General features: G+C 37.7%; 1 protein-coding gene across 4 annotated transcripts in view; it reads left to right on the forward strand.

Annotated features, from left to right (window-relative positions):
• Window positions 1-250: 250 nt before the first annotated feature.
• Window positions 251-23,539, forward strand: part of gripap1 (GRIP1 associated protein 1) — a 54,534-nt gene continuing 31,245 nt past the window's right edge. Inside the window, exons 1-16 of one of the 4 annotated variants that reach the window (XM_088081563.1) lie at window positions 251-408; window positions 1,498-1,564; window positions 7,664-7,725; window positions 7,876-7,902; window positions 8,240-8,347; window positions 9,727-9,889; window positions 10,485-10,624; window positions 11,003-11,042; window positions 14,973-15,139; window positions 17,542-17,589; window positions 17,882-17,913; window positions 18,133-18,180; window positions 19,066-19,165; window positions 20,065-20,142; window positions 21,744-21,836; window positions 23,238-23,279. In XM_088081563.1, the coding sequence (XP_087937689.1) occupies window positions 361-408; window positions 1,498-1,564; window positions 7,664-7,725; window positions 7,876-7,902; window positions 8,240-8,347; window positions 9,727-9,889; window positions 10,485-10,624; window positions 11,003-11,042; window positions 14,973-15,139; window positions 17,542-17,589; window positions 17,882-17,913; window positions 18,133-18,180; window positions 19,066-19,165; window positions 20,065-20,142; window positions 21,744-21,836; window positions 23,238-23,279 (1,263 nt within the window). In that variant the 5' untranslated portion in view covers window positions 251-360. The remainder of the gene's footprint in view (window positions 409-1,497; window positions 1,565-7,663; window positions 7,726-7,875; window positions 7,903-8,239; window positions 8,348-9,726; window positions 9,890-10,484; window positions 10,625-11,002; window positions 11,043-14,972; window positions 15,140-17,541; window positions 17,590-17,881; window positions 17,914-18,132; window positions 18,181-19,065; window positions 19,166-20,064; window positions 20,143-21,743; window positions 21,837-23,237; window positions 23,280-23,539) is intronic. The other 3 variants (XM_088081565.1, XM_088081564.1, XM_088081566.1) reach the window with 3 other exon arrangements.

The following is a 23,539-nucleotide window of genomic DNA, read 5'->3' on the forward strand; positions in this document are numbered from 1 at the left end:
ATGAGAGTTAAAATGTTGACCTACATGTTTTCTTTCTATACTGGCTTAATAGGCCTTCATATTTTTCTTCTTTGTTTTTGATGCTTCGGCACCTTTATGTTGGAGCTTATATGCCAATAAAGCCCTTTGTATGAAACTGAGGAGTGAGAGCTCTGTCTCCTGGAAACACAGTCAGAGTGAGAGCTCTGTCTCCTGGAAACACAGTCAGAGTGAGTGCTCTGTCTCCTGGAAACACAGTCAGAGTGAGAGCTCTGTCTCCTGGAAACACAGTCAGAGTGAGAGCTCTGTCTGTCTCCTCCTCTCTGCTCTTCCTCCGTCTCCTCCGCTAGCTTAGCCTGCTAGCTGGCAGCTCAGGTAAACATGGCCATGTCTCAGGCTCTGTCAGAGGAGGAGTTCCATCGGATGCAGGTGAGATAGAAACACGACAGGTGATGTTTCGGGTCGTGGGGTTCGCGCGCAGGCAGCTGTCAGTCGTGTGTCACACCTGTGGGCTGCAGGCAGGTGCGGCATCTCTGTCAGGGACGTTAGCTCCCCCCTGCTAACCGTTAGCCGATGGTCCCGCAGCTGCCGTTGGGCTGACGGTATTAATGTAATTATGTCATCTCGACCTGGGCTCGGTTATTGATCAGATCGATCATAAACTGATAGATATTTATTCGGCAGTTAGCCGCTAGCTCTGTGTTAGCTTAAGTTAGCCTAGCCTCCTCCTCTGGTTTCATGTTAGCTTCCTGATGCTAACGGTTGTTTTTATCTGTTAGTTAGCATGTTAGCATCCACGGGACACAGTCACGGGGTCCGATCACACACAGAGCTGCTGCTGTTTGTCTGCTGTCATTTCACCCTAAACTGCAATAAATATGATAAAAATAGACAGTCTGTCACTCAGCGGGTATACATGGACCTCAGGAGAAGTATTCAGATCAGTTACTGCAGTAAAAGTGCTGTGAAAATACTCCACTACAAATATCTGTGTGGATGTGGTCCTGCTTTCAAAACCTTACTGAGATAAAGGAAACTGCTTTTCTAAAATCAAGCTTTGAAAAATATTCTACATCAATATTATTTTCTACTACCATTGAGTTTATGGCTTCAACCAACATCAGTCCTAGTAATAAATATCAAATATTCATCAAATTTATGAATTTTAACCCTTTAAATGCCAGGTTTTAGTCATAATGCCACTATTTCTTTAGATGAAAAAAAAAAAACACACAAGAAAAAAAGACTTATTTTCAGCATACTACATGATAAGTTTATTTATTTATTTTCAATGATGTCAGTCTGGGATATGTCAATGATTAGCAGCATCATTGACTGTGACAGTGCACACAAAATGTCTTTTCATTTTAGTTTGGACAAACAAGAAGATTCTGAAACTGTGAAGCTACTGATTCAGTTCAGTCAAAAGCAGGATAATTTAACATGAGGTGATAATGATATGAGATGATAATGTGTGTGTGTGTGTGTGTGTGTGTGTGCGCGCACGCGTGTGTGCAGGCTCAGCTGTTGGAGCTTCGGACTCAGAACTACCAGCTGTCTGATGATCTCAGGAAGAACTCGGCTGGTAAAAAGCACCTCTCTGCACTTTCTCTGTTTGATGATGATGATGACGAGGAGACTTTCAAGTTCGTGTGTTTGCTGAGTCAAGATTATGCAACACGAAATAACAACAATGAATATCAGTTTTTTTTTATTTATATGTTTATTGCTTTTTATGATGAGAAAGAACACAGAACAAACATATGAGAAAAAAGAGAAAAGAAAGAAAAAAAAAAAGCAAAAAGGCCCTCCCCCCACCCCCCATGTAAACAATAAACAAGTAGAACACGAACATGATCAGCTCATCACACAGAGAAGTAGCAAAGACCACAGTCATGACAACAAATTAGACATACATGTTTTAAAGAAAAACTGCAAAGTGAATGGTGAATGGTAAAATAAGGAATATGCACAGCAAGGCGTTTCACAGTGGTGGACACAGTAGTCCTATCGTTGAAGTAGTTGCAGCACCGGATCCCACATCTTTTTAAATATATCTCCCCTGTCTTCATTCAAAAATCTCAGTCTTTCCAGGTGAAGCATATTTGCCATTTCACCCAGCCACAAGTCATACGAGGGTGCAAAGTCTGACCTCCATGCCCGGAGAATTAACTTCTTTGCAATCATAGTTCCAAATATTATAGCCTTCTTCTCATATTTTTTAACAGAAGATAGGGGAGTAGTTGCCCCGAGGATGGCCACAAGCGGATTAGGCTCCCAACATTTCCCAAAAGCCATAGAAAAGCAATGAAAAATACTCTTCCAATATGTATATAATTTGCTGCAAAACCAAAAAGAGTGTATTAAATTACCAGTCATTGACTTACATCTGTTGCAAATGGGTGAAACATCGGGAAAGAAATTGTGCAATCTTTCTCTAGAGTAATACAGTCGATGTAATGTCTTAAACTGTATAAGGCAAAGCCTGACATTCACAGAGCAGTTATGGATACTTTTTAAGCATTCATCCCATACATCATCTTCCAATTCTGCACCCAGTTCATCTTTCCATGCCTGCCCAATGTTTGCTGTGTTCAAATTAATATTCTTGTGCAAAATCTGGTAGAAGAAGGAGACTGCCCCTTTAGTAGCAAGGTCAAACTTATTTATTGCCTCAAGGACCCCGTGTTCTTCCAGAATTTCAAAGTTAGATAAGTGGGTCCTGACAAAATTTTGAATTTGAAAGTATCGAAAAAGGCCAGTTTTGGGAATGTCATATTTAGCTACAAGTTGTGGGTATGAGGCAAAAATGCCTTTAATATATAAATCACCTATATTGCAAATGCCTTTCCGCTTCCAGAGGAGAAAAACACTATCAGACAGACCTGGCAAAAAAGAATGATTTTCACATATTGGGGTGTCCAAGTAGATTTTTGGAGCCTTAATGTAATGTTTTATCTGCTTCCAGATTTTTATGGTGTTGCCAATTACAAAACTGCTGTTAAAGCATTCCTTTTTAACAGTAGTAGGGCTGTTAAGAAGAGCAGATAGTGAAGTTTTTTTGCAAAGCATTCTTTCTATACACAACCATGCTGGGCAGATGTCTGCCTCCGAGGGAGGGCCCTTCTTCCACCATGCAAGAATAGATAAGTGCGCCGCCCAATAATACAACTTAAAATTCGGCAAAGCGAAACCTCCCATATCCTTTGGTTTTGATAGGTGTTTTTTAGAGATTCTAACAGTTTTATAACTCCAAACAAAAGGTATAATAATCGAGTCTAACTGCTTGAAATATGATTGCGCAATAAAACATGGAATGGACTGGAAAAGGTGGAGCAAGCGGGGCAATACAATCATCTTGATTGCATTCATCCTCCCAACCATAGATATCGGGAGGGTTCTCCAAAACTCGATATTAGTTTTGACTTGCTCAATTTTGTTTTGCCAATTTAACCGGAGGAGATCATTTGGATTTTTGGTGACAGTCACTCCTAAATATGTAAAAGTTTTGTAGGATTTTCTAAATGGAATGGATTGCAAGTATGTCTTGTTAACTGTTGCGGAGACGGGCATAAGTTCACTTTTCTCCCAGTTGATAGAAAATCCTGAGAGGCCACCAAATTTATCAGTGAGAGTCAGGAGAGGAGGTATTGATGCTTGTGGCTGAGAAATGTACAGGAGGACGTCGTCTGCATATAATGAAAGATGATGTTTATAGCCAAACATGTTAATGGGGGAGATTAAAGTACTCTGTCTGATACTTGCAGCGAGCGGTTCGATGATAATTGCGAACAAAAAGGGGGAGAGGGGGCAACCTTGAGGGGTCCCACGGTGAACTGCAAATGGAGGGGAGATATTCTGATTTGTAATAACTGATGCAGTCGGTCGTAAGTAAATTATTTCAATCCATTTCATGAAAGAGGGTCCAAATCCAAATTTTTTGAGCACAGACATCATGTAAGGCCACTCTACTTGATCAAACGCGCGTTGCGCATCCAGTGAAATAACAACCGCCTCTCCTGAATGCTTGGCATGTAGTATATTGAAAAGGCGGCGTAAATTAAAGTACATATGTCGACCGGGCATAAAGCCAGTTTGATCTGGATGTATGATGGAGCATATGCATTCTTTGAGTCTATTGGCAAGAATTTTTCCAAGAATTTTGGTTTCGATGGATAATAGCGAAATCGGGCGATATGATGATACCATATGAGGGTCACGGCCTGGCTTTGGGATTAGTGAAATATTAGCTTTATATAAGGTAGGCGGCAAAGCCGAGGATAACTTTGTGTGATTGAACATTCGTAAGAGCAGCGGGGACACCTTAGAGCCAAATTTTTTGAAAAACTCTACATTAAAACCATCTGGACCAGGTGCTTTGTTATTTGGAAAGGAAGAGATAACCTGGGTAATCTCATCTAGATTGATGGCTCTGTCTAACATATCAGCTGAGTCCAATGATAATTTAGGTAAATCCAGACTCTCAAAGAATGCATTAAAGGCTTGAAGGTCTGGGCCGCCCTGTGACTTGTAGACATTAGCATAGAAATCTGCAAAACATTCATTGATCTTCACTGGGTCAGTATGCAAGGTTCCTTTTTCGGATTTGATACAATGTATGGCTCTAGAAGCCTGTATTTGCCTTAGCTGGCGGGCTAATAGCTTGTGTGGCTTGTCGCCAAGCTCAAAATATCTCTGTCTGACTTGTACTAGTAATTTTGATACATTTTTTGACATTATAGAGTTATATTCATACCGTAGAGCTGTTATTTTATTAAGTACTTCTAGTTTACGCTCAGTTTTGTATGAGGCTTCTAGTTTGGTCAATTGATCATCGATTTCAGTTAATCTTTCCTTAGAGTTTTTTTTCTCTATTGCCTCATATGATATTATATGGCCTCTAAGGACAGCCTTCATGGCCTCCCACAGAGTGGAATCATCCACATCGCCCGTATCGTTGCTGCTTAAATACAGTTCTATTTTATCAGAGAGATAGGTACAGAAATTTTCATCTTTTAATAGTGCATTATTCAAACGCCAGCTATATTCACCTCTCTTGTGGTTCAAGTCAAGACTTAATGAAACAGGAGCGTGGTCTGATATTAGTATATTATGGTAAGTGCAGTCAACAACTGACTGTAGTAGCTTAGAATCAATCAAAAAGTAGTCAATCCTGGAATAAGATTTATGTACTGCGGAAAAATAAGAAAAATCCCTCGCGGTGGGATGGAGAAGCCTCCAGATATCCACCAAATTATAAGATTGCATAAGATTGTTGAGCATGCCACTGTTTCTAAATACAGCAGTTTGGGAGTGCTGTCGATCGAGAACAGGGTCTAAGACGTAGTTGAAATCCCCACCCATGATTACATTTGAATCTGACAAATTTGGCAGGGTATTGTAAAGGTTCTGAAAGAAAATTGGGTCATCGAAGTTGGGCCGGTAAACATTTACTAGAATTAATGGCGTGGAGTTCAGAGTCCCACAAACTATCACATACCTGCCCCTATGGTCCGAAATTGTTTGAGAATGGATAAATGGTATATTTTTACTTATCATAATTGCAACGCCCCTAGATTTTGTACTGAAGTTGGATTGATAGACCTGAGAAGCCCATGAGGGACATAGTATTTTTGCTGCTGTTTTTTTAATGTGTGTCTCCTGGAGAAAATATATGTCTGATTTAAGTGCCCGTAAATGAGCATACACCTTTCCCCTTTTCAGTGGGCTGTTCAGCCCTCTTACATTCTAGCTAGTTATTTTAATTTTACCATTGCTGCGTCCATGAGAATCAGCTAACATACTGAGTATCTACTGTATATATAAAAATGAAAACATTTTCCATGACTGTGATAAGGCATATTCAATTAATTTAAAACAGACAGATGTGCTGAATAAACACCCCATAACAAACACAAAACCCTTCTGTGTGAACACAGGAGTAGTACTTCAAAACCCTAACTTAAAGTTAAAACTAGACTTGAATATCAGTTTTTAAGTGAGATATTTGTAAACAGATGCGTTAAGATAAGGTGCATATCGATATCGATATGTTTTAAATAATGTTGTTTCAACTGTAGGATTTAAGGGTCAGTTTGTAATGCACACTTCTTGTTTTAACCCTTAAAAGAGGAAAAATAAAAATAAAAAATTAGTAAAATTAGTAGGAAACGATCAGGGAAAAAACTACAATGATTATGAATATAAATTTTTGCACATATTTTTCCAAGCTTTTTATTTGGATTAATTTTCTAAATCTACTGACATCTTGCTATTTGGGGAACATTTTTCCAAGTTGCTTACTGCCCTTTTTTCCCCATGTTTTCAAAAGAAAGCAAACCATTTGGCTTCGGGTTTGAAGGTTTAAATACTTGTGAAAACATTTAAATGTAGCACAAGAAAAGTGATCCAAGTTTCAGAGGGTTAAACTTGTGTCTGATTTTGAGATTTGGGGTTAGGGTTAGGGTCGTTTGTTTTCTCAGATGAAGACATTATTAAATAACATTTCACTGGCTGAGTCGTACTATCTGTGACAAGTAACTGACCTTCATGTCAGATCATGTTGGTTGAACATCTTTCGGGAATTTTTGCAGTGTTCAGTGTGTCTGATTTTTGGAGCTAGCGCTCTTACATGAACATCAGCCTGCAGTCATTTTATCTGTCAACTCTTCAACGATACAGGAATAAATTCACCTGCATGTTTAGTTTGTAATTAATGTCCTTCAGAAAAACCTGTGATTTCTGCAGAATTATTCCGTTGAATGATTTGATATCAGTCTGACCATCATGTCAGAGAAAGACGAGCAGAGCGGAGACGTTCAGTGAGCCGCCTGTTTGTTTTATTCATGAAATAATTAATTGACTTGTATTTTATTTCATTAATGAGTCAAAGAGTTTATTTACTCAGATTATACTGTGAACAGAAGAACAGCATGCACACTGTTTAAATACAGAGTAATCAAGTTTTTTTTCATTAACTGTTAATGATTAATTATTGATAAATAATGTGGCTGATTCCTGACAGTAATTTGTCGTTTGTAATTATTTATTTAAGAAGGGACAATGTACATTTATCCACATATAAACAAATGTAAATGCACCCGAGTTAGCCGAGGAGCTACTTTTTAACGGCTATCCATTGCGTGATGTTAACCCCTTATGATTAATGAACAAAATGACAAATTCAGAGTCAAAAGCCCAGAATGACACCCAGAAATAATACAAGTCCTGTTTTTCTGCTCTGATGGCTGTGGGATCAAAAATGTCAGTTTGAATGGGTTTCAATGGAGCATTTTTGGACCTGAACAGTCTGAATGTAACTATTTAGTTTCCACAGTGTATTTTAGACTTATTGTAGGAGCTGAGCTGCAAATTCACTGATTACACTCAAATACACAATCTGGACTACATTTAGGACACATGCATCAACACACACACAATTATCACAACAGGAAGAAGAAAAGAGACTAAAATGTGTCTCTCAGGGTTATTTTACTATAGAGGGAAAATATATCTGATCAACACTGCAGCTGTGTTGAGTTTGACATCATTGTTATGGGACAATACTTAAAATCTTTATATCTCCATAAAGCCATTATCAGTCATCACAGTGCTGTAAAAGTGTTATTGCAGCAGCAATATGAAGATTAAGATAGCTCTAATGATGACGTTTGCTGTGTTTCAGAGCTGAACGCCGTCCGTCAGAAGAATGTGGTTTTGGAAAGAGATTTTGTCAAAGCACAAAAGGTAACAAAAGTCTTTAAATGTCTGAAATTATATATTATAAATATTCAGCCTTAAAAGTCATTAAATAGTCCTTAAATTTGAATTTGTGCTGTGATCACGTTGTTTGTTAATGATGTTTATTTTCATGATTTTTTTTCCCCGTTTCCTTAGGCTTTGAATAAAAGCAAAAAAGCTCAGGTGAGTTTCTTCTGTTTTTGTAATTTATATTCTTTTATGAGTTTTTTGTCCAGGTTTTTAAATTTTTGTTTGAACATGTGAGTCTAGCATCAATATTTCTAACACTGAATACCTTTTTCATTTATCTGATTAAAAAAACTCTTAGCTTCAAAAAAAAAAAAATTACTGTCAATTTTATTTTTTTAAATCTTTTCTTCTTTGTTTTGGGTTTTTTGTTCACATCCACACAGATCCGGCTCCATTCATTTTGCTTTTGTGCAAAGACAGTAAAGAAGCTTTAGAATATGAAGTAGGATAATTAATAATGAATGATGAATAACGCTGGCTGTGGTTGCAGGAGGTGGAGGCGCTGCTGAGTGAGAACGAGATGCTTCAAGGGAAACTCCACAGTCAGGAGGAAGACTTCAGACTACAGAACAGCACGCTGATGACCGAACTCTCCAAGGTCACTCTCACTCTGTCTTTACTCTCACCACTAACATGCCGTAATTTCCGACAGGCAACTCCAGTGCGAACATGTCCGACAGCCCGCTCCAGTGCGGACATGTCCGACAGCCCGCTCCAGCGCGGACATGTCCGACAGCCCGCTCTAGCGCGGACATGTCCGACAGCCCGCTCCAGCGCGGACATGTCCGACAGGCAGCTCCAGCGCGGACATGTCCGACAGCCCGCTCCAGTGCGGACATGTCCGACAGCCTGCTCCAGGGCGTCTGTCCAGACAGCCAAACTTTAAAGCCTCAATCTGAGATGACGGGAACCCCCAAGGTGGTTATCACCTGTCTCTAAGCAGGTTTCCGTTAACCCTCAAATTGCGCAAATTCAATTGCGAATACAAAATACGCCTAATGGAAACACGTAAATGAAAGAAAAAACTCCCATTTATGACAAAGAAGTTATTACAGTCTCATGAAGTGATGTTTCAGGCTACTTGAAAAAGCCAGATTTTGCAAAACTGCAATTGAAACACTTTTTTTCACTTTTATAGCTCATATGATGTGTAATAGCGGGTGGCGGTAATGCGACTTTATGGATGCCAACCGCCATCAAACCCAAAGAAGAAGAAAAAGTACAACAAAGTCACACGACTTTCTACAAAACATGACTCGGTGTGTGTGGACGGAGCAAGAGACCGAGATCTTCTTCACTCCGATACCAGACAAAGAAATTATTAGATATTAGATCGGCTTTATTGAGCAGCTGCAGTGAAATAAACCTGCTAATGTTTTAAACATTGATTGCCATGGTTACTGGGATGTTATTGCCAGAGAAGTCGCTTGACATCACTGAGTGGAAACAGAGTCGTCTCGCAATTGTTTTTTTTTAACGAAATTTCGAAAATATCGCTTAAGTTTTGTGCAGATCTACAATGGGAACCCAGCTTCTGTTAACTCTTTCTGCTTCAGGCTCTGAGCGTGTTCACAGAAAATGAGTCAAAATGACGCATTCAGCGGGCGCTACAAGAGCTGTTATTGCATCACATAACTCTTCAAAAGTTGAGCAGATCATCTGGAAGTTTTGAATCCACAATTCCTCTGTGAAATCAGCTCCCAGAAATCCCTCATAAATCGCGTTTCCATCACAGCTCCATAACACGCCTATGTGGCCTTGGATAAAAAATAATGACGGCTAGCGCGATGGCTGCAATAGAAATAAAGGTCCATCCATCACCATGGTTACTGGGATGTTATCATCAGAGGAGAAGTCACACAACATCACTCAGTGGAAACACAGTCCACATTATGTTAAGTCCACTTTTTAAAAAGTTTAGCACAAATCTGCGATGGAAACCCGCCTGATGTCAGTCCCATCTTGTTTTGTTTACAGCTGTGTACGCAGATCGAGCAGCTGGAGCAGGAGAACCAGGGCCTGAAGGAGGGAGGAGCAGCGTCTGCGTCCAGCCCCCCGCCTAACCCCGCCTCCAGTCCCGTGGATGGAGAGCTGCTCCGCCTGCAGGCGGAGAACTCCACCCTGCAGAAGCAGCTGAAAGGTGTGTGCTGTTACAGGCTGCCGTCTCAGCTCCAGGAGAGACACAGAGCAGGTGTGACGTCTCCATCAGCTGATCAGCATCCAGCAGCCGGTGCTCTGAGGTGTCCGCAGGGACCGTGCTCCGTCTTTTTATATTTACATTCAGACACTGGAAGCCGTGTGGAATAATTGTGAAATGTTTGTATTGTTTATGATGCTGTTACTTGCTGTTAGTTAAAGTCAGCAGGAGATACTTGACTTTTTTTTATGTACCAAACCAAAGTGGAGAGCAAATCATGGCCAGCTGGTTCACAGCAGCACATCCAGTTTATGAGGGTGCCCACAGTAAAATAATTGTAAAATAACTTTTTTATTCATTAATGAATGTCCTCTGTGAGGAAATAAGTAAGTAGTGAGTAAATGAAAATATAAATAGGTAAACAATTCAGTAAATAAGTAGATAAATAGATAAGTAAAATAGATAAATATATAAATAAACAGAAAAGCAAATAAATTTATGTATAAATAGATAATTAAATAAATGAATAAATAAATAGATAAAGATAAGTAAATAAATGAATAGATAGAATAGATTATAATCTGTGATTGCCCTGCAGCTCTCCAGGAGCGCTACGCCCCCGGCAACCAAAGCGCTACCACGGAGAAGGACGAGTCCGCCAGCGCCAACGGAGTCTCTGATGTCACAGGGAGAGGGGAGGAGCCAGCAGCAGAGGGACCCAATGAGAGGCTGGACCAGGTGAAGGACAGAGAGCGTTTCTGTTTTTATTTTACAGACCAGAAACACCAGAAAAACACAATCTAATCCATATTAAATTGTTACTAAATTATCCATATTTAATCCAATGTAATCAGTTGAATTGATATCTTAAATTATGTTTTACTCACCATCTCTCGAGACTTTGGCAAATATACTGCGCAGATCAGCGCTATTAGTTTGACAGATTCTACCGAAATTCAACATGTTCCAGGAGTGCTGGGTAGCAAAATATTATCAAGACATAATGGAAATAAAGTGAGAGATTAACACGTAGAAGAGACAGATGATCATTTGTATAAACGTACGTGTTTGAGTGTTTCAAACATGTAATTTTCTGTTTCCTCTCTTTGTGTGCAGACGGAGGCTCAGCTGGAACAAACGGAGAAAAAACTTCACGGTGAGTTCACGGTTTTTCTTGATTAACTGTTTGAAACCTCGAACGACATCCGTTTTCTTGTGTCGCTCTCAGAAGCCTTTCAGAAGCTATTTGACCCTCTGAGAAAGTTGGTTTGATTTATTTTGAAAACATGGGGATAAAAGGCAATGACCAATATTTTTGTGACATTTTACAGATTAAATTACTAATTCTATTATGACTTTTCTAGAAAATGATATGTAGTGAGCGTTATTTAAAAATAATTTTAAAAATTGGGAAAAGAATGTCCAAAAAACTATATTTATAACCACAAATAACTTTAGAAATTTATATATATTTTAAATATGAAATTCATAATTTTATACTTTGTAAAAATGTTTAAATACTTTTATAATATATATATATATATAAATTCTTTTGTGTTTTTTGTCATTTCCAGTACTTTCTCTTGGTCATTTTCTTGTGTCTTTTTTTTTAAAATAATTGTCGTAATCTTTCGGGCCTAGTCTTTTTTTTAAGTTGCTTATTGCCTTCGCCTTATGTTTATAAAATATACAAACCAATTTGTTAAAGTGTGATTTTGAAAAATTCTCTAGTCTGATAAAAAACGTTCGATTTATTTATTTTACTGATAATAAACCCAGTCAGAGAATATCAAATGACCGATGAATATATGTGCGTAAAAATACAGTTTGCGTTTTACTGATTGGAGCAGAAATAATGAAACGTATGGTGTTTGACTCACAGACCAGTGAAGCTTTTAAATTTCACATTGAAAGAAAGAAACAGGAGTTCTTCGTGACGTCATGACGAGCTGATTTCTGCTGACTCGCTTTTTTTCTCTGAACAAACTCTGCTCTGAAAGACGTGAAAACACTGACGGCGAATTCACAAAAGGATTGTGTGTCCTTTTACTGCTGCTAGATCTGCACGAATAAAAGAAAAAGAAACTCTGTGATCCTCAGAGTGCCTGCAAATGGTGAAATGCACCTCTAACATATCATCTCAATGCTCCTGTGCTGTTTGCAGGAATTTAAATGAGGACATATTTGACATTTGGTGCAAAATTGACCCGTTTCTATGCAAATGAGTCTCACGGCAGAAACAGTGCAGTCCACAAAGATCAGCACTAACAGCTGCACACAGTTACAGAGCAGGTATTAGTCTCTTCAGAGAGCTGGTGGAAACTGAAGTGCACTGAAGGTCTGAGATCTTAAATCCCCAAAACAGTTTCTCTGTGTTTTGTAGTTGGTCAGAACTGAGAGCTTTTTTTTTCTCCCAGTTGTTCTGATTTGAGCGAATCAATACGCTGCACGCAGCTTTACCATGGAATGAGATTTTACATGTTTTATCTTTTTTTTTTTGAGTTTCAGTGATTGGAGAAAATCGCTAAAGGTTAAAAGGTTAAGCAGAATTAATGGTGTTTAGGCTGAATGTGCATTAATTGTTGCCTGTTTGAAGTTTTTGTAGTTGGTCAGAACTGAGAGCTTTTCTTTTCTCCCTGTTGTTCTGCCTAATTTGTTCGTGGCACAAAGGCAGCGTTATCAGTCCCTCAGGATTTTACAGGCTTTTTGTGGGATTTTACAGGGATTTTTGCGGTCCAAAAACCTGATTTCACGACCGTTTTTACAAAATTAAGGTGCTACAATTTGCAATTTTGTAGTTTTTTTCTGCAGAGGCAAGTGAAAAATTTAAGAAATAGTTGTGATGCAGAGTCAGATTCGAGTGGATCCTTCGCAGCTTTACCTTAGAATGAGATTTCACTGTTTTATACATTTTTGTAAAGTTTCAGTGATTGCAAGGTTAAGCAGAATTAATGGGGATTTGCTAAATTTGCGTTAATTGTTGTGGTCACAACATCACAACGTTCTGGAAAGATTATAATTTTCCACATGGATATTTGCGATCAGGCACAAAAACATCAGATTTCATTCAGCAGTGAAACGTTACGCTGCGATGTCATCCGTGAGTCACGCAGCGACGCGCACTGATGCTCACTTCTTTGTTGCTGTCAGCAGCTGCAGTCCAGTTTTTGTGAATTCGCCTCTTGATTTTTTGGTTTTGCTTGATTTCATCAGATTGTGTCAGTCTTCAGACAAATCAGTGACTAAATCTTACAGTAGATTTTGAGAGAAATCTAGTCGATATAATAAACTTTTAGGTGCTGTCCACATCAAGAACAATAACTATAACTAAGATAGTTTTTAAAAACAACTAGAACGACAACAAAAGTGTCAAAGAATATTGTTTGGATCAATCTTCGAGCAATACTGTGAACGATAGAAACACATTATCGTTACAGTTCTTGGTGTGGACGGCTCTTTAGTTTGGTGTTATTCTGAATTAGTTGCTAATAATTGATAAAATCCACCAGTGCGGCCCTTTTTTCATGGAGCTCGGTGCACTGAATCTCCAGTTACTGGCTGTTTCTTACCTGCAGAAATCTGTCACAGTTACAGCTCCACCTGTGGATGATTTTTTTGCTTTCTGCTGGACGTTATGTGAGAATTAACGGCGAACCCTCAGCTTTGCTTTATGAAAGCGTAGAGCAGCTAGCTGGCTCAGGGCAGACACACACTACAAGCTGACCGAGGCTGAAGGATAATGAAAAATATCTGGATGTTTGTAAACCATAATAAAAAAGTTTAGGCTTCAAATCTGGTATTTTCTGGCAAAGCTGCAAAGCCAAAACTAATTTAAACCTGCTTACTTTTTTTTCTCACCCAAATATGAATGCAGTGTTAAAACTTGATAGATGTTGAAGGTCGTTCTGAAAGTTTTAATGATCTTCTTTTTATTATGGGAGTGTTTCATTTATTGAGTGTTGAGCTGCAGCTGTATGACTGACGGCAGAGTTGGTGGTTAGGATTTTTTTTTTGGATAAAAAATAATTTGCATGATCAAGATGTTATTAAATGATTGTTATGCAAATTAAAAAAGTCTGAGTACACCAGATCTCTACAAGTAAAAGTTATATTTCTGCGACAAACTGAGAATCAAACTGACTGAAAAGTGCCTGTAGCATCAAGTATTGAAACTGCCAAAAGTCTTTCAGACTTCTTTAATCAGATTTAAATTAAAAAAAAAACACTTTTGGGTTTATATAGTTCAGGATGACTGCTTTTGTTTTCTGGAGAAAAAAAGTCTTTCATAAAAAGTTCATTTTCAGCTGTTTCAGATGTTTTTCTGTGTCAGAAATTGTTCATTGAGAGAACTTTAAATGAATGTGTGAATGTTTTCAGTTGTTACGAAGTTTTAATGACAGACTGAGAAAAGCTGCAAGTGAACACGCCGTCAGTGTTTTACAGGTGTTTCTCAAAAAAATAGAATATTGTGAAAAAGCTCAATATTTTAGCATTGGTTATTTAAGAAAGTGACAATTTTATATATTCTAGACTCATCACATAAATGTTTCCAGCATTTTTCTATTTTAATTTTTTATAATTATGGTCTACAGCGAGAAAAATGTAAATGTAAAAAAAAACAATCAAAATATTAGAAACATGCAACCCAAAACTATGACCCTCCACGCCACGTTGATGCAGTAATTTGTAGTAAAGGAGCCCCAACCAAGTACTGAGTATATAAATTAACATTCTTATAATTTTTTGAATGATCCTAGGAAATATTTTAATAATTTGAGATACTGGATTTCTGATTTTCATGAGCAATAAGCCATCAAAATTAAAACAAAAAAAAGCTTGAAATATTTATGCGTTATGAATATAAAGTATATGACAGTTTACCTTTTGTAATTCAGTTACTAAGAATAATTCCCTTTTTCGTGATATTCTAATTTTTTTGAGATGCACCTGTGCAGTCGATGTTCGACTTTGCGGCTCGGCCAGAAACTCAGAACAGACTCTCATCAGAGGTCGGAGCTGTCGCAGCCGTGTAGTGTGTGTCTGGCCTAACGGACTGCCCCCCTGCTGTGTGCGGCGCCCCCTTTAGGCCTGTCAGAGACGAGCGTAGAGAAGATTGTAGCTAAGCAGGCAGCGCTAGGCTGGTCGGCTGCTCTCTGTCCAATAACTCACTGCTTTGGACCAGAGCTGGAGATGGCACTGAACACCGAGCAGGAGGAGAAGAGGCTGCTGAGGGAGCAGGTCCACAACCTGGAGGTACTCAAACACACACACACACACACACACACACACACACACACACACACACACACACACACACACACACACACACACACATACACACACACGACACTGAGACTTCCATCCACCAGTTTTTGCGCACTTATTCATTTGTAAATTAAAAGCAGTTCAACAGAAAAGCCAGAAATTTGTGTGAACATTGCAAAAACATTTTTACATTTTATTTTAGAGAAATTTAAAAGTGTTTGTGTGCAGCCCCGCAAAGCACTGTATTTTATCATTATTATTATTATTATTATTATTATTATTATTATTATTATATTTGTATTTAATAATAATAATTTGATTTGATTTTTTACTTATTTCGACCATTTAAAAAAGGAAATAAAGAAAATATACAAAAACAGACAGACCAAAAGAAAGGAGTAATTACAGACAATGAAAAACATGAAAAAAGTAAAACATAATAATATGCTTTACATATTCAAAAAGGAGTGAGAAAAAGAACAAATGTATTTAATCCCACCCCTTATCCATAAGTCATAGAGTTTTAATTAATTAGCTTCCTTATCCTTATTAAAATGGATAATAATAACTTTAGTCATATAACACCTTCAAAAACAAAATGCTTTGACAAACAAAGCGAAACTGAAATAAGAAACACAGACGATGACACAAAAACAGACAAACAGACCCAGTAAACACAAGCGAGACAAAATTAAAACCAGTAGGACAAATAATACAAGATGCAAGATGTAAAATGTCAATATGTCAATTAAAAATAATACAAAAAAACTAAAAACTACAACAGAAACAACAAAGCAATAAAATTACATTAAAAAGGAAATAAAACAAATAAAACATAAAAAGGCAAAATAGATAAAAAGAAATAAAAAGACAAATAGAAAAGACATCACACAAAGCAAGTCTATAAAAATGGGTTTTAAGAAGTGAATAAACAAAAGTCACTGATTCTGCAACCAGCATAAAAAAAATAAAATAAAATAAAAAACATTAAGAAGCCAAGCTGAGAGTGATTTTTAATTGATACCAGAGAGGAGGGAGTCGCAGTGACGAGTCTGGAGAAGATCAGTGAATTAATGATGTTTTCGATTGTTTTTTTGCGTAACTTTTTCTGATGTTATGTGTTTTTTTTTTCAAACCAGTTGTGAGTCTGTGGGATCGCCTTCAGTTTTTAATGTTAGAGGTTTAAATGCTGAGTCAGTATCACTGAACCAGAGAGGACACACAATAAATGAGATTAAACAGCCGTGTGTGTGTGTGTGTGTGTGTGTGTGTGTGTGTGTGTGTGTGTGTGTGTGTGTGTGTGTGTGTGTGTGTGTGTGTGTGTGTGTGTGTGTAATTAATTCATGACAGGAAGTTTAACGGCAGCCGCAGAGCGGCGCTGAAATGTCAGGCGTCTGCGGCTCTTTAATCACGTCGACTTGTGTCCTTTTCACAGATTCACCGACACGCAGACTCATGTTTTGTCATACAGCAGGTTTTTAAATGTTCCCACAAAAATCTAACAAATATTTAATTATCTTTAGAAATATCAAACATGAGAGGTGTAAACCACAACTATAAATATGAGGAGGGAACAAAGATGTCTTTATTAATGCTAACTCATCTTCCTCCTGCACTTTGTTTGACATGAAGTCTTAATTATAACTTTTGGTGTTTAATTTTCATGATTATTAATCGCTGACACAACAAATAATATTTAATTGAACATCAGTTTTAGGATTTAAATCCAATTTGAGACACTCATAACTCCATAAATCCACTACTGTGTCCAAGCTCAAAATTGGACATGGAAATGAAAATGTGGCAGATTTATCAGAATAATCCGAGTTCAAAATGAGCACTGATGTTTTTGGAGATGTGAGGAGCCGAATTTTGTTTACTAAGAAAAGGTCTGAGATTTAGGATCTGAAAGCTTTTATGGAAGAGGTCGACAGATGATGAGCCCGGCAGATTATTGGGGCCGATATTTGGAATTTTGCAGATTATCTGTATCTGCATTTTACTTTAATGACCGCCGATAAATTTAATTACATAAAAAGTGCAAAGAAAGCGTCAGCATTGGAGGAACTTTTACTTTGTAAAACCTCAGGAAGCTATTTTTATTTTTTAATTTAAATTCTGACCTGACTTCATATAAAAAAGAAAACGTTGCTGTGAACTTGCTGAATTTGATGTTGAAAGATTCAGTTTTGATTAAACATTTGCTGAAGGCATTTAAACAAAGTTTTGTGTTGGAGTTTGTTATATTCTAAATATTGACGGAAAGATTTTCATTTTTATTGTAAAAATGCATCACGGTTCCAGTAAGTCCTAATTTATCAGTAACAGAAACAGTATCTGTGGACCCGTTTTACAGTGTCCTGAAAGTTTTGTTTCCTGTCCTCTTCCAGGTGTCCAAACAGGCTGAAATCACCAAACTGCAGGAGGAGATAACAAAGGTATCAGACGGGTCATTGATTGATTGATTGATTGATTGATTGATTGATTGATTGATTGATTGATTGATTGATTGATTGATTGATTAGGCCACTGAAATGATTTTGTTTGAAAAGAAGCCTTTTTTATAGTTTTTAAGAAGGACATCATAAAACAAACAAACAACAAAACAAATAAAACACAACAATGATCATAACACGTTTTTTTTAATTGATTTTTAATGACATTTTTTAGGAAAGATGAGGTGAAATTCTTATCCTGATTTCCTTCCTTTTGTCTCCGTCTCTCCTCCAGCTGTCTGACAAGTTAAAGAAGAAACAGGAGAGGTGAGACGCCTGATAAAACATCTCTAAATCACACCAGTCTGGTTTGAATTTCATGGATTTCATAGTTATGAGACGTTAATCTGCCGGCTGAAGCTCCTCCGGGTTTTTTTTTACCAGTTACAGGAACATTTAAGGGAGCAGCTGAGCTGCAGTCTCACAGTGAAACTTTTTTATCTTGTGAAAACATGATGAATGATAGTTTGTGTTTGTGTTTTGTAGTTTCCAGCGTCTGCAGGGAGAGAAGGAGGCTCTGTACAACGACAGCAGGTCAGAGCTGCTCTCACACTCTCACACCAAACTCACTGACCTCCACGTCCGGACTTCATCACGCGTTAACAGTTCGACAGACGCTCAGTCGTGATTCGCTGTTGTTTGTAGCTTTTTGTTCTGTTTTGTATGTGATTTGCTTTTTTGTGTCGTTTTATGTTGTGTGTCATGTCGTTGTGCATCTGCAGAGGGACTGTAGATGTAATCTGGTACAGTGCATCAAATGATAACATTAATGTTCTGAATTGTACATGGTCCCTTTGAATTGAAATAAAATAATTTGATAATTACCTAAATAAGTAGCCTATTAAATAAAAATGTACTACCAATATTACTAATATAGGTGCATCTAAAAAAAATTGAATATTGTGAAAAAGTTAATTATTCTTAGTAATTTAATTCATAAAGGTAAACTTTCATGTATTGTATATTCATAAGATGTAAATCGATATATTTCAAACCTTTTTTTGTTTTAGGTTTGATGTCTATGGCTTATAGCTCATGAAAATCAGAAACCCAGTGTTTCAAATTATCAGAATATTTCCTAAAATCATTCAAAAAGTGATAATTTTGTTCATTTTTATTTTTTATTTCATTTTTTAAAAACATTTTCGCCGTAGGCCATAATTATAAAAATTAAAGTAGAAAAATACTTGAAGCATTTTAGTTTATTTAATGAGTCTAGAATATATTAAATAGTCACTTTCTTAAATAAATGATGGAAAATATCGAGTTTTTCACAATCTTCTAATCTTTTGAGCGTTGATCTCTTCAGCACCTGTGCTGTACTGTACTCGCCTCGGTATCGACAGGGCCGATCGCCATCACTGTTCTTTTGTTGCTCATCAGATGTTGACATGTTGTTTGTTGTTTGTGTGTCTGCAGGACAAAAATCGATGAGATCAACCAAAGAAAAGAGGAGGAGCTGAAGGCAACAAACATCCGCATCCAGAAACTGCAGTCAGACGTGATGGCGGCCAATCAGGTCAGAGAAATACTCTGGTGTAAAAGTACAACTTCTGCATTCAAACGCTTTAGTAAAAGTATTTATATTTGAAATGAAGTGAGAATGATCCAATTTATAATGATGATTACTGGATTATAATTATTGATGCATTAATCTCCTGTTGTTCCTACGTCAGTGTGACCTGGTGCATTTTTAATAACCCAAAAAACACAAATCAATCAGTATTTTGTTGTGGTGGTGTTAATCACCTCTCACAGATCATTTTTCCAATAAGACTTTTTTAAATGAAAAAAATACGTTAAACACTTATTTTTCTCTACATTGAAAAAAAAATCTAGAAATATAATATATTAGTGTTATTCAAGATTTAGATATTTCTCATTTTTTACATTTTGAACTTTTTTTCATGAAGTGATGTTGATAAAAAGAGATGAGGCAAATACATAAAATGTTCCATTTCCATTTGAAATGTTGCTACACTGATCGATTGATCGATTGGTTGATTGAATTCTTTAATTTGTATGTTTTTCTTCTAAGACCATAAATGTACAAATGAGCAAAATAAAAAAAAAAGCAAAAGAAACTGATTAAGAGCAGCAGAAGTTTCATCCTCAGAAAAACACTTAATATATTTGCTCATTTTTCAAACTTTCAAAAGGATCAAATTAACCTGCGACATAACAGGAAGGTTCATGTGTTCATCTGGTGAATGTGGAGCTCATTTTGAGGATTTAATCTGTAATAATATATCCTAATTCATTAATGTAAATGCATTATATTAATCTGAATCTGCAAAATAATCAAAGCTGTCAAACAAATGTATCTGAAGAGAAGCAGAAAGTAGTTTGAAATGTAAAATCTCAGTTAAAGTTCCTGTAAACTGCTGTGACTGACGTGCGTTTGTGTGTTTGGTTCAGGTGACGGCTGAGCTGAGAGAGCAGCTGCAGAGCAAAGAGAAAGAGCACGAGCTGGCTCTGCACAACCTGAGAGACCAGGTAACACACACACACTCACGTGTGCACACGTTTGTTTACACAAAGACATATATATATATATACGTAGATACGGCATCCCCGGTTTGATGTGCGTCCGCTCGAGCGCCGTATTGGGGAGGTCAAGAAGTGCAAGTCAATAAATACATGTGTGTTTAGAGATGCAGATTTCACTACAAAATCGACCGTAAATCGCTTAATTCTGAACAGATTTCCATGAAATTTGTAGCAGTATCAAAATCACGTCATTGTGATTTCAGCAAACAGAAAGCTGGTCGGGTTAAAAAATACCATCAATGATGCAGACGTCTGATAAAGTGATTTACCTGATCGTGAGTGTAGATTATGTGTAATGTGTCTGAAATGTAGTGGAATTATAAAGTTGAATAAATGAAGTTGATGAAATGAAATTGAAAGTAGCAGAAAATAAATACTCAGGTGAAGTGCCAGTTCCTCTAACCTGTACTGAGGTGCCGTCCTCGAATAAATGTGCTCCGTCACAGTAACCACTGTCATGTTGACTTTCCCGTGTTTACAACAAAACAAATTTCATGAAAATCGGCTCAGAATTAAGTGAGTTACAGCTGATTTTGTGGTGAAATCTGCATCTATTTGTTTACTAGCGGCTCTTGACCTCCCCAATATGGTGCACGTGAAAACGCATCGCGGCGAGCTGAGAGCAGCAGCCAGGGAGGTATCTGCGTTTCTAAAATCTTTGGAAAGTAACTGTCGACCTGATGTTCACACCGCCTGTGAGCCTGAACTTAGAAAATGACTGTGTGAAACGACATTTAACACTTTTTAGATTCTTACGTTCGTGTAGAAATTTCGTGAAGAAAGTTTCACAGCTCTCGTCAGATTATTCAGCTTTAGTTTCGGCTCTGATCGAAACGTTCTTTTGAATGTCTCTGAATGAGGCAGAGAGCTGAGCACGGACTGATCCGTTTTCTCTATTTTCTTTATTAGAGCACAAAATCTGAAATTGGCAAAACGAGTCCATATCCATTTTTATCATTTTGGTTTTGGAAACAAACATTGACAAAAAACCCCAAAACATTTTGGTTTTATTTTGAAAAACGACTAAACGAATGACACATGGACTGCCGAGGAGGCGGTCAGAGGGAGAAGGCGAGGCTTTCTGGGAGGAATTTTGACTTATTTATTTGTATATTTATAATTTTAACTCAGACGGATGCCTGTAGGAACGTCTGCTCTGCTGTTACACTTTTCAATGAAGATGTTTCGTTGCCAAAGTGATTAAATAATGAAAAAAAACATTCACATTCAAGAATTCGTTTTAAAAAGTAAAAGAATAAAAAAAGGATGCATGAAGGAAACAAACTCAAACATATTTAATCACTTTGGTGGTGGAATAATTTGGTGTTTTTCTGCTCACTGCTCTCTATGTGTTTCTGACTCTTTCCTTCTCTTGTCCTCTTTTTTACCTTTTTGTTCTCTTGGTTGTGTCTCTATTTGTTTCTATCCTCTTTGTTTTTGTGTTTTTACTGCTCCTTCTTTGTGGTTTTTTGCTTGCTTTGTTGGCGCTCTTTCCTGGGCTCTCTGTGTCTCCGCTGCCCCCTGCCTGTGCTGCGGTGCTACTGCAGGTAGCCAGTCAGAGCGCAGTCAGTCAGGAGCAGGTTGACAACATCCTGCAGGAGAACGATGCTCTGAGGACAAACCTAGCTGCTCTAGAACAGGTAAAAAAAACCTAGAAAACATCACCATCTAGAAGGTTCAGGGCCCGTACACAGGCCGCGTCTTTAACTGCCCGAAAACGCAACTTTGTGTTCACGTTGTGCCAACTGTCAGCACTTTATCAAACCTCTATAATCAGAAATCCTGAGAAATCCTTTTCCAGCTGTTTCTTTGGTGCATCTTGAAAGTGGGAGAGATGAAAAGCTCAGGTTTATTCTGCGTTAAAATGATCAACTCCTGCTCCAGCTTCTTGTGGCCGATAATGTACCGATAATTTATTTTTGTTTGTTTTTCGTTAGCTGAGGGTATGAAAGGCTGAGATGAGTACAGATGAATTTAATTTGTGCATTTTCATTAAAAAAAACATTTCAGACAAAAAGCTGGAAAATCACATTTTTTTAAAGAAACATTTTCAACAGCAAAATCAATTTCATTTTTATATTTTATATTTTTTTCCTCTTATCTTTTTATGTCAACTTAAATTGTACAAAAATAATGCTGAAAATAATATTGTGTTTGAGTTCTAGTGGATCTATAGAGAGGAACTTTCCCCAAAATGTCAGGAAGCAGCACAGTTGTTTTGGGACGTAGAAATGTTGTTTTATTGCAAAAACATCCGTAACAGTGTCCCCGACACTCAGTGAAAACACAGACTGACGGAAAACCTCCTCAATGGCGGGGAAAGAGTTAAAAAAGGGAAAGAAACGAAGGGTTAAACCCTGCTGCTGACTGATCTAGCAGCAGGAGTTTGACACGCAGCATCATGCGGTGTGTGTGGGACTGGAGGAGCGAAACCATGGCAACACGGGACAAATCAAAGCAGTTTATTATCATCGGTTCTATTTATCGGCCAAAAAATGTATTATCGGAATTATTGGTATGACGTCAGTCATAGTCCCATTATCGGGCCGATCGCGGATCCCTAAAAAATAGAGTTCCGTTAGATGTTCTCCGCTAACACTACGTCGTCTACAACGGTACCACGAAACAGTACAGGCATAAAAAAGAGCTGCTACAGAGCAGTTTGTGTAGAACCTTAATGCCAGATTTTTTAAGAGTTCTAAACTTGCTGGGAACAGATCTCACTAAATACTAGGCCTTAGAACATTGTTCCGAGGACTAACCCAGTTTTTCGAGAACCTTTAGTTTACCTGAAGAACGTCACGGTTCTAATTCGAATCATTTCTGCCTTGGAACAGGTACAACAAACATGGAAAACAAGTTGTTGAGGAATGACTGTGCTGCTCATATACCTGGAGAACCTCACTGAGAACCTTTGGGTTCTGGCTGCTCTAGATCTCGTGATTATACTTAAAAAGCATCATTTTAAAGTCAACCTAAAAAACTGTTCGAAGTTTTCTGACACACCTCACTCAGTGTGGACCTGTACCTCCGTCTCACAGGAGAACGGTGCTCTGAGGACGAATCTGTGTGCCCTCGAACAGGTAACTGAATCTCAGACCCGACCTAGAGCCCTCCTCTAGACCCCTAACCTTAGACTGATGGTCTGAACCTAATGTAGAATCCCACGACTGTGCTTAGAACAATCCTGAATTCACACAAAGCTAGCACACCTAGCACCTCGAAAAGTAACTGTGAAAATTTTGAATTGAATTTTGGCTGCTGTGAGCACTAATGAGAGAACCTTTAATATCAGTCATGAAGCACATCTGCGCTCAGGAGTCATCACTGAACTGTTGGAGTT

This window comes from Plectropomus leopardus, chromosome 9 (assembly GCF_026936395.1).
Source record: "Plectropomus leopardus strain MGB_pleo_1.0 chromosome 9, ASM2693639v1, whole genome shotgun sequence".
Lineage (NCBI taxonomy): Eukaryota > Metazoa > Chordata > Actinopteri > Perciformes > Serranidae > Plectropomus > Plectropomus leopardus.